This window comes from Hipposideros armiger, unplaced genomic scaffold, assembly GCF_001890085.2.
Source record: "Hipposideros armiger isolate ML-2016 unplaced genomic scaffold, ASM189008v1 scaffold_46, whole genome shotgun sequence".
Classification (NCBI taxonomy): Eukaryota; Metazoa; Chordata; class Mammalia; order Chiroptera; family Hipposideridae; genus Hipposideros; species Hipposideros armiger.
In genome coordinates, this window is record NW_017731396.1 from 5,893,570 (window position 1) to 5,905,240 (window position 11,671).

Consider the following 11,671-nt stretch of genomic DNA (forward strand, 5'->3'; position numbering starts at 1 on the left):
CCAATTCCCCAACAAAAATCTTAAAAAAAAAAGCCTATTGTATAGAAAAAGACAACACCGTGTCATCTTATCAAATCCACCCACTTACTCGTGTATTTATTCTCTCTCGACGGACATTTAATGAAGACCTATAATAAGGCAGGCACTGGTCAAAATTACACTCTGGAAAAAAATGCAAGATGGCAGAACACCATCTAATGTTAGAGCAAGAATGGATTTACTCATAAAACGGTATCAGAACTCAAAAGAGAAACCAAAATCAAGATGTGGGGCCATCTACGAAGCACCAACGACCTTCTCCTATTATAAATGATGCGGCAGGTAATACAGCACCTAAGACCCAGCGCTCAGCACAAGGCCCAGGCAGAAGCACCCGGAGGCCTCTGACGCCACAGGGCAAGCACAGGGCAGAGCTGTTATGCTTAGTCTGACCGATTCTTGCTGACTGGGTGCTGGCACAAGTACTTTCTGGCACAGAGATTTGCTGTAACAAGCTGTTTACTGAATTCCAGAGGGCCTTATTTTCCTCTGAGGTCAACCAAACACAGAAAACACTAAGTTTCACAGCATGTCGACCAGAGGCGCGGAGAGGCAGAAAACAACTGCACACATTTCTGAAATGACACCCGTTCATGGCGCCTAAACTAAACACACCGACACAGACGCCCTCACACTTTATGAAGGGGAAGAGGTATTTGCAACAAAGTCTTGCAGTTAAAGCCTATCCCATGACACATTTTTTGAGGAAAACCAACCACGTGCTTCAACACAAATGGCCTGCACATTACCTGCACAGATAGCGGCTATGAGCCCCTTCCTCTTCTCTTGTTCCTTCAGTATCTCCTTCACAGCAGCAGACTATTCAAAGAAAACCAAAAACGCACCAAGTTAACATTAAGCCACAAGCCAATCTCTGGCTAGAAACTTTGGTAGAATCAGATTTTAGCTTAAACCACAAGATCTTAAATTTAACTATTTTTCAACAATATTTGTTTTTGTTTTTGTTTTTTAATTGGGGAATTGGGGGAAGGGGAACAGACAAGTTGCTGTCGTTTTGTTCTTCAGTCTAATTGTGGAGGACGTTGCTTCACTGGCCCAAGTTGGCACCATCATTGCACTCTTTCCGGGTGAGGCAGATCAGTCACCGGCTTCTGGATGGCTGCTCACGGCGGCTGCTGGCCACTCACGCTGGCTGCTGGCTATACACGGTAGCCCATGGAAACCCACTGCAGCAGGGGCTGCAGCCTACGCCGTGGCGGGCGACTCACGGCAGCCCAGCTCCAGGTTGAGCTGTTGTTCAGCATCTTAGCTGTAGAGGGCAGTGTCCTTGGTCCTCATATGTGGGATCCNGACAGCAACTTGTCTGTTCCCCTTCCCCCAATTCCCCAATAAAGATCTTTAAAAAAAAAAAAAAAAGTAGTTATTCTACCTTTTTTTCTCTAAGCCACAAAACAAAGGCCTCACGTGACACCTAGAAAACCATGCTTTAGAACTGCACCTTGACCTTGAGTGGTCGGCACTGTGGCTAAGACCCTAGGGCAGTCTGTGCACCTGAGCTTCAAGAACCCCAGCACTTGCTCTTACTGACCTTTCATTTTCCAACACGAACCCAAGTAAAAAGTACAGTAATCCCTTGGTTTGCGAGCATAATTCGTTCCAGAAACAAACTACTCGTATTGCAAGACATTGCTCATTTACCACGTTAAAATGTATTAGAAATGTCTGATCGTCTTATGGAACACTCGCAGACCAAGTCACTCGCAATCCAAGGTTTTACCGTAGTTATGTAATATACCAACAGGCTGCTTTGATCACAGGATCAGAGCTGCTACGAAGGAAGATCAAATAAATATGCAATTACATAAGCTTTCTGCCTCGTATCAGATGTCAGTGTCAGACCAAGCACTGGCTGACTTTTCTTAAATCAAAAGCCTCAAATATATTTGATGTCGCTCTCCACCTTGTTGCTTTTATCCTCAATGAGACAGCTATGTATGGCAGCAAATTTAAAAGTCTATAAAAACTGCATCATTATCACTCAATTTTAATTTGAATGAATACCTCAAGAGAAGATTGTACAGTGAGGAGAGCAGTCGCACAGCGAGTTAGGGGTTTCTAAGCTGCTCCCCACAGGTGAGAAAATTGCTGCCTACAGTAACTCAATAAATGTGTGCTACAGTTGAATGTAGGAATTTACTGATGATGTCTTACTCATATGGTAAGCTCGTGATTACTGCTTTCTGGGGCTTAAAAATCCTATTTGGAAAACTAGAGAAGAGACATTTCACCACTATTGAAATTCTGATGGATGAAAATGCTGCTGAGTCTGCAGCAGGGACCCAGCTCTGAGCAGGAGGCAGAGGGCACTGAGGACAGAATCCCCTTGGGCAGCCAAGAGAGAGCCACCAGCGCCACCGTGTGGTGATTAACAGAAAGGACACCACGGCCACCCCCAGCCCCTCCAGGGCTCCCGGAGATTGTGCCTAGGCTGGCATCTGACAGCTGCTGGCTCCTTCATTTCCAGACTTCCTTCCTCTCCCCCTTTCCCGCCCAGAGTGCATCTCATTTCATTTTCTTCTCATGAAAGTCCCCCTTCCAATTCGGCCTCTCTCATTCACTATTAGGGACTAAGCCAATATCCTTTCAATTCAATAAACAGTTCCCAATTCCTAACTCCAACACTTAAGAACCACCATTTTTCCATCACACTTCTTCCTAGTTTTTGCAGCACCCAGAAGAGCAGTGCAGGACATTCAACAATACAAACACTGTTAGAGTGCTGTTTATTTTTAATGATTTAAATGATTGTTAAGTCTAAGCATTCAAGCTTGCCTGAGCACAAAACAGTGAACCAGATGTGGGTAACTCTACCACCCTAGTGACACAGCACAAACTGACATGTGGTTTTTACTTTCAGCAGACATAAGGGGAACGGCCCCAGCCCAAAGCCTTCCTTTCTTCCTTTGGTGAGAGCACCTAAGAATGAGGCTGGGACGAGGGCAGTTGGACTAAGTCCTTACACAATTTACAGGAACTCCGACTTCCTCCCCACTGAGGGGTGAGGTGCTTGGGCCACAGTGACTTCAGTGCCCGTCAGCAGAGATAAATCCCTATGCTCCACGGGCACATCAGTAGGCGGTGCTGAGCAGAACCCAAGAACATGACCTGCAAGGCGGCCACCTCCGCAGTCTTTCCCAGTCTAATGCAGTGGTTCCAAACACTAAGGTCTCAGGACCCCTTTAGCTTTTGTGTGTGCTGTACCTATCAATAACTGCCCTATTATAAATTAAAACTGGGAAATTTTTATGCCACAAGAATACTCAAGCACACATGCCAGGCCCACATAATGGCAACATCACACTCTGTTGTCACTCCTGTGAGAACAAGAACGAAAAAGGCCAATAATGTCTTAGTAGTATCTGTTTTGACCTTTTGAACCCTCTGAACAAACTATGAGAACCACGGCTCTAACACAAAGTCCCCAGCGTCCCCAGTCTATAACTTGTTTTGAAAAGCCTATTGTAGGGCTGGCCGAGTGGTGCCATGGTTAAGAACTGGCTTGGGACGCCAGAGGGCCCCGGTTCGGATCCCACATATGATAGCCAGTGACACTGCCCTCCACAGCTAAGATGTTGAGCAACAGCTCAACCTGGAGCTGGGCTGCTGTGAGTCGCCGGCGATGGCGTAGGCTGCAGCCCATGGTAGTGGGTTGCCATGGGCTACTGTGTGTAGCCAGCAGCCAGCGTGAGCGGCCGTCCAGAAGCCGGCGACTGATTTGCCTCGCCTGGGAAGAGCACAATGATGGTGCCAACTTGGGCCAGTGAAGCAACGTCCTCCACAACTAGACTGAAGAACAAAAGAACAGCAACTTGTCTGTTTGCCTTCCTCCAATTCCCCAACAAAAATCTTAAAAAAAAAAGCCTATTGTATAGAAAAAGACAACACCGTGTCATCTTATCAAATCCACCCACTTACTCGTGTATTTATTCTCTCTCGACGGACATTTAATGAAGACCTATAATAAGGCAGGCACTGGTCAAAATTACACTCTGGAAAAAAATGCAAGATGGCAGAACACCATCTAATGTTAGAGCAAGAATGGATTTACTCATAAAACGGTATCAGAACTCAAAAGAGAAACCAAAATCAAGATGTGGGGCCATCTACGAAGCACCAACGACCTTCTCCTATTATAAATGATGCGGCAGGTAATACAGCACCTAAGACCCAGCGCTCAGCACAAGGCCCAGGCAGAAGCACCCGGAGGCCTCTGACGCCACAGGGCAAGCACAGGGCAGAGCTGTTATGCTTAGTCTGACCGATTCTTGCTGACTGGGTGCTGGCACAAGTACTTTCTGGCACAGAGATTTGCTGTAACAAGCTGTTTACTGAATTCCAGAGGGCCTTATTTTCCTCTGAGGTCAACCAAACACAGAAAACACTAAGTTTCACAGCATGTCGACCAGAGGCGCGGAGAGGCAGAAAACAACTGCACACATTTCTGAAATGACACCCGTTCATGGCGCCTAAACTAAACACACCGACACAGACGCCCTCACACTTTATGAAGGGGAAGAGGTATTTGCAACAAAGTCTTGCAGTTAAAGCCTATCCCATGACACATTTTTTGAGGAAAACCAACCACGTGCTTCAACACAAATGGCCTGCACATTACCTGCACAGATAGCGGCTATGAGCCCCTTCCTCTTCTCTTGTTCCTTCAGTATCTCCTTCACAGCAGCAGACTATTCAAAGAAAACCAAAAACGCACCAAGTTAACATTAAGCCACAAGCCAATCTCTGGCTAGAAACTTTGGTAGAATCAGATTTTAGCTTAAACCACAAGATCTTAAATTTAACTATTTTTCAACAATATTTGTTTTTGTTTTTGTTTTTTAATTGGGGAATTGGGGGAAGGGGAACAGACAAGTTGCTGTCGTTTTGTTCTTCAGTCTAATTGTGGAGGACGTTGCTTCACTGGCCCAAGTTGGCACCATCATTGCACTCTTTCCGGGTGAGGCAGATCAGTCACCGGCTTCTGGATGGCTGCTCACGGCGGCTGCTGGCCACTCACGCTGGCTGCTGGCTATACACGGTAGCCCATGGAAACCCACTGCAGCAGGGGCTGCAGCCTACGCCGTGGCGGGCGACTCACGGCAGCCCAGCTCCAGGTTGAGCTGTTGTTCAGCATCTTAGCTGTAGAGGGCAGTGTCACTGGCCCTCATATGTGGGATCCGAACCGGGGCCCTCTGACGTCCCAAGCCAGCTCTTAACCAACACGCCACTTGGCCGGCCCTCAACAATATTTCTATATCACAAATTAAAAATTATCAAACTCATACTGTTTCTACATTCCTAAACCCAATCAAGGCATTTCCTGTACTAGAAAGGCATCCTTTTTTTCTTAAAGACGTTTAAAGATCATATGAGAAAAGCAGTTTTCTTTGGGCACACTGACCCTGGCCATTTCGTACTCTAAGGAGAAAAAAATGGAAGTGAGGGAATGTGGTGTCTGGGTGTTTTCAGATGGCAGAGTCAGGAAGTCTTACAGTCCCAAACGTCCGATTCAACCTGCTTCATGAGCTGGTTGGCGCTGCCCTCCCTCCTCTCTCTCTCTCCCTGTAGGCTGACTCCTCACTTGAGGCTTAAAATGAAGAAGCAGTGGTCTTTTTGGGTGCCATTTTTCTTTCAAGCTGGCAGTTCTAGCCCCTGCAACCACCCCCCCAAATCCCACTGAATAGACAGCCAATCTCTTATCTTTCTATGCTTAACCCTTCATAAAACACAAAAATTTTCTTCTGCTGCTGAAGGGGGAAAAAAAGTAGTCTAACATTTGAATTGTATTCACCAAATCCATTCATATATAACTGTTCCACCGACCCAGCTTACTTATGTAGTAAATGTCATTAGAAATGTTTTTTAAATTCAGTTAGAACACCATTATGTTAATTTCACCTATTCCTGTTTTATTCACAGCCTCCTTCCTGAAATATTTTAATAATAACAAAATCAACAGAACACTAGCAGATGTTGAAATACTTTACATAGTTTTTACCTCAGATAAATTCTGTGCACCCAAATTACCTCCTGGCAGAACCACCACGTCATAAGGTCCCTGTAACAGTTTAAAAAATAAAATAAGTGAAAACATTTTCATTTGAAATGTGCATTAAAGTGACAGTCACTAACATTTTCATATTTTAAATATGGTTCATAGCAAGAAACTTCACAGAACAATTAGATAAATTAAGGTGTATCTCTATGACGGAGTGTTATTGTAGCTAGCAAAAACGGCACAATATTTGTCTACAGTAACATGAAAGAGTGTCCACATTGCAGAACTGCAGGCGTAGCATGACCTCACTCTTGTAAAAAGAAAAAACTGGATGTATGTAGATGTATGTGCATATTATATACACCCCTGCATACATGTGCATAGTATACAGATACTCAGAGACAAAGGGGATACCCCAGCTGCTAACAGGGTGCGGTGTGGGATGCAGGGGAGGGGAGAATGGGAAAGGGGCGTTTACTATTTTGACTTCATGTATTTCTATACTGTATGAATTATTTTTCAACAAGAATATACATAGTAATAACACATAATCAAAAGAAAAACAAATTTTAAGAGGCACAGAAAAATTTTTTTAACTTTATGAAAAATGAAACTTGGGGAGGAGACAATATTTTAGTATCCCAAACATCTAAACATCCTAGAAATTTAATGATTTCAAACTTTCTGAAATTACAAGATGGAACAGGTTTAACAATACTTTCAGATATTAAAAAATTTTGTTTTAAAATTTTAGTCACTAAGCAAATTATAAAAATTTAGTACATATTTAGAGCAACATTTAGTGTTTAGAATTACTTTTAACGACTGTTTTAAAACCAAGCAAAATTAAAAACTAAAAAAAAAATTATATATATATATATATATATATATATATATATATATATATATATAAAGTATCGCATTTCTTTCACTCCTTTTAAAATCAGAACTGACAAATAGATACAAAAGGTAACAACTGTTCTAAAACATCCAGAAATGATGATAGGATGAAAAAGAAGAGAAGGAATGTCTACTTCCACTCCCCCTTTTAACGTGCTACTTAGAAAGTTTCAGCAATTTACAGGTACGTGCCAATATTCTAACACTCCACAATCTACCACTGAAGTAGCTGAACCTACTGAAAAGTAATCAGCCTTTTTCTATGCATTTGCGGACAGCTAAGTATGGGGAATCAGACTCCCAGGCTCCCCCAGGACACAAATGACCATCCACGAGCTGCTCTGCCTCCTTGCCCGCCAACTCTCCACTCCACGAGGGTACAGCCCACCTTCCCTTCACACAGGCCGGGGAAGCCTGCACCCCATGAAAGGGTGTGCAAAAGTGTCTGTGCACGTGTGGGCGGGCGAGCTTCTGAGGAAAGGGACCTCAGTTCTTGAGTTTCCCAAAAGTGCTGGTTGCCCTCAATAGTAAGAACCATAATTCTGAAAATACTGAAGTGGTGACATAATTTAGGTGGAACTCCTACTCCTCCCTTAATCCAACCACTAATCAAGTGTGAGTTGTCCCACATGAAATGAATCACCAACTATTTCTGTGTCACTGAAAAAGGAAAGGTAAAAAGTAGCTTTTGAATAAAGAATCAGAAATGAATGGGGAAGGTGGCCACTGATTCTCTTTTATCAAGTAAAACAGTTGTAACAGGAGGCAGGGCTGCCTCTGTGAGCCAGAATACTGATGAAAGGGTCCCAGCCTCCACCAACGCCCCCCTCCCCACCGCACCCCCCACCCCCAACTCCAACCCCCACTTACTGAGCTCATGAGGAATCAGGGAACTGCAAGGTTTGCGGATACAGAGAGGAAAAAGGCCAAGTGCTCCACTTCCCAGGGCTCATTGAGGGGAGGGCATTAGGCAAAGCAACTTTCTTAAAATAAGTCTGTACTAACAACAGCCTTAGATGTAGTAAAAAGACATTTCAAGAAACTGATAAAGAAGCCATAAGACAAGTAATTCCAAGTATGGAGAACAAACCTCTTTTTTTGCGTCTTCCAGACTGGCATCAGGACAAATGACAACATCTCGGCTACACTGTACGGGGTCTTTTCCAGCCAAACCCGCGACGGTGACCTTAATCTAAGAGAAAGACGTCATCATGATATTTAAGAACACTGAAACATAGAGCAACATATTCACAGCTGCCCTGTTTTAAAATAACTTGGCAGGAAATCCCACAACAAAACCATTCTGCCTTTAAGCTAATAAGCTTGCAAAATATATTTAATAACAAGGTCTGTCCCAGTTTGCCTGGGACAGTGCTGATTTACAGACACTGTCCCAGCACCCTGCCTGGTTACTGTCCTTTCTCCCACAAGTGTTGCGGTTTGGCCAATAAATTACTTGATTATTCTATTAATAATCCATCTTGCAAAGTTACGGTTGCCATTTCAACCTCATGGTACTTTCTTAAGGTAGAAATAATACTTTATCTTGCAAAAATGTACAAAGTTGACAATACTAAGAGCTGGTACAGGAAAAATGGGAATTTTCCTACACTGCTGGTGGTCTCACAGGTTGGTACTTCGCAGTCATTTGACAAAATCTAGTAATGCCAACAAGGGGCTGGCTGTCCTGTGGCCTAGCAAGTCCCCTTTTGGGGGCATAGAGCCTGAGGCCTGTACAAGAATATTACAGAATTGTAATGCCGTGAAACAAAGTAATAAAAGAATAAATTCAGAAAAATAGATTGCAGCATATTCATACAGTGTAATAATACTAAGCAGTAATTTTAAATAAACCACCTGATCCATATGTATTGTCACTTATGAGAACTAGAGGAATGAGGGTTAGCAGACTCTGGGGCCAGACTGCCCTGGTCTGAGTGCAGGCTCTTCAACTTAACGGTGTGGGCACTTGATTTCGGTGGCTCTGTGCCTGTTTCCTCAACTGTAAAATGAGGATAGTGATAACTCACAGGGTTGTTGTAAGACTTAAACAAGTTTATATAAGCGCTAAGAATGGTACGTAGCACTTGGTAAACGCTATTTACGTGTTTACATCTACCTCTATGGATACATAATACCGACATGCAGGTTGAGAACTACAGTCTAATGCTGCTGTATCTCTGGGGTCGGAAGGGAAACAGGACTGGGGAAATTTACAGAGTGCTTTGGAATGCTTTATTTCTTTAAAGCATTTGTTCTTCAAGAAATGGGTCTGAAAGAAATATGGCAAAGTGTTAACAAGTATTAGTCTCTTTTGTGTATGTTTGAAATATTTCACAAAGTAAATTAAATAATTTTATTCAAAATGACTTTTAAAAATCAAAAACTATTTTTAACAGGGGGAGGGCTAGAAAATGTTGAGGGACTTACTCCAGCTCGTCTCATGACGTCTACAGGGATGACGGTCTCCATCTCCTCTGCTCCTTTAGCCAGGATGACCAGAGCTCTTTTGGAAGCCATTTTTACGTTGTAGTTTTTAAAGACTTAATTTAAAAAAAAAAAAAAAGTTTTCAAAAAACTTTCACTGTGACCGTGGAATAGCCAAATTTTTAAGTTTACGAACATTTTAAGCAGAGTAACCAAGTGCCTCCCAGGGAAAAAGTTCTGATAGACAAACACACAGAATATGAAAAAATGCATTTCAGGTTAACATTGGTGTACAGAATAGAATTTCAATTACTGTATTTTTGAGATGAAAACACAGTAAGGTTGCTAACGTGTTCGAATTAATTTTATCATGTTTTAAAATTTTAATTGCTAGTGATACATTGCAAATGAAGTTTTCTAAAACACAAGGTCATGGATCTTGCATTTTACACCATTCAGGGAGATAAAGTATTTTCTGAAGCACTACTTTATAGAGAAACGGCTAAACTTAATTTCATGGGCAAAAAACTAAATACAAAGTCTTTAGTAATTAGTCTGTAAGGTTTTTGGAGGGGATTTTTCTAGTTCCCATAACTGTACTAAAAATTCGGGGCGGGGGTATCCGTGTTAAAATATGTGAACACTTTTTTTTTTTGATGGATAAAGATGGGAATCCCCCTCACTGAAAACAACCCGACTAGATTATCTTTGCACTTAGTTCTGTCATTGTAAACGTCAGCTGCTACATACACCAGGGTTTGGATAGGTCTCAGCCTATTGTTTTCTGTAGTTTGTTGTCCTTGCAAAATAGATTTTAATACAACGATTTCAACCCACACAGGATTAACTAGTTCCAAACTGCTGGGATGCTATGCCTACAATTTTGGAAGCTTTAGAGCTGCCACTATGCTGGCAGACTCAAGTCGAACTATCTTCTTATACCAAAAAACCGCACGTCCCTGAGACGCCGCGAGACGCCGGCCGGGGTCCGTGCGGAGTCGGGGACCCACTCTGCGGGAGTTTCCTTCGGACCCCGCCCCCGCGGGCGAGACTGTCCAGCCCCACAGCCCCGCGCCCCCTCGCCGCCCGCAGCGCCACGGCCTACGCACGCGCCGCGCCCCCCAGGCCCCGACCTGAACCTCGCCTCTCCTCCCACAGATGCGGCTCCTCGGCCCCTTCGGTGGCACGTCTGCGCCCGGGAAAAAAATGAACCAAAACCAGACTAAACAAGGACGCACGCGAGCACACTCAACCGGCACAGGACACGGGCCCTCACCTACGCACTGCGCAGATGCACGCCGCCGGGCGTCCCCTCTCTGCCCGCACTGCGCAGGCGCGCGCCGCCGGGCCCGGCCCCTCAACCCCTCACTGCGCAGTCGCACGCAGACCGCTTCACGTTCGTAACGTCCGGCCGGCCGAACCCACCTCGGAGAAAAGCAGAGGAAGGCCTGCCTTTCCACGTCCCGATTGTTCGCTTAGGGTGGTTCCAGTTGGAGCACGGCACCAAGAGAATCCCGTGGACTCACGCATCCTCACGAAATCTCCCCCGCCCCGAATGGCACGGTCCGACCGTGCCCGCAACACTCGCTGGGTTTAACCCGCCTCTTGCCGCAGCCCGTAGGTGCAATGCCCGACTCGAGAGCCGAGGCTTCTTACTGTAAACAAGCGCTTTCATAAAATAGAGTTGTCCACGCTTCCTTGTGCATTTCCGTTTCTCTTTGCATTGTCCCTCTTTCCTGGAGCCCTTCCGCTCGATTAGGACTCTGCAAGGTCTTCCCGGCCTTATCTCTTCCACGCTTGGTCACCAGTCCTCGTGAATCTAATTTCGTTAACACGCGATAATTTCACGTGTGTTAGTTTCTCAGGTTTTTTGTTTTTTTTAAAGATCCCACTGCTGCTTTTGCATCTTCAGGATTAGAGCAATGCTGAGCACATAAATCTAACAAGTACTTGATTAAATGTATTGAAATTATAATCTCAAACTTTGTTTTTAAAAGTTATTGAATAATGATACTTTTATCATTTTTAAAAACCAAGAGGATAAGGGTTACATTGAACAGAGAGGCTCCCTGCTATCTCTGTCCTCATGCAGTTCCAACCCCACCCCTACAGGAAACAATGTTAATAGTTTCTTGGGCATCTTTCTAGTATTTCTTTACGCAAGCACAAGCAAATACACATATATACCATTATTTTCATTCTTTCTCATAGAAATGTAGCAGACTATATATATACATTGTTCTGCACTCCCCTCCATATGGAAAAGTACGTCCTCAAACCTAACCCCCC

The 11,671-nt window shown here is 44.0% G+C and overlaps 1 protein-coding gene across 3 annotated transcripts in view; it reads right to left on the reverse strand.

Moving 5' to 3' along the window:
* The window catches only part of PARK7 (Parkinsonism associated deglycase), a 21,530-nt gene extending 10,772 nt beyond the window's left edge, over positions 1-10,758 (reverse strand). The window contains exons 1-5 of one of the 3 annotated variants that reach the window (XM_019639850.1): positions 10,659-10,758; positions 9,386-9,498; positions 8,046-8,147; positions 6,056-6,115; positions 4,676-4,745 (exon numbers count right to left, since the gene is read on the reverse strand). In XM_019639850.1, the coding sequence (XP_019495395.1) occupies positions 4,676-4,745; positions 6,056-6,115; positions 8,046-8,147; positions 9,386-9,475 (322 nt within the window). In that variant the 5' untranslated portion in view covers positions 9,476-9,498; positions 10,659-10,758. Of the gene's footprint in view, positions 1-4,675; positions 4,746-6,055; positions 6,116-8,045; positions 8,148-9,385; positions 9,499-10,515 lie in introns of all 3 variants that reach the window. The other 2 variants (XM_019639852.1, XM_019639851.1) reach the window with 2 other exon arrangements.
* Positions 10,759-11,671: the final 913 nt, after the last annotated feature.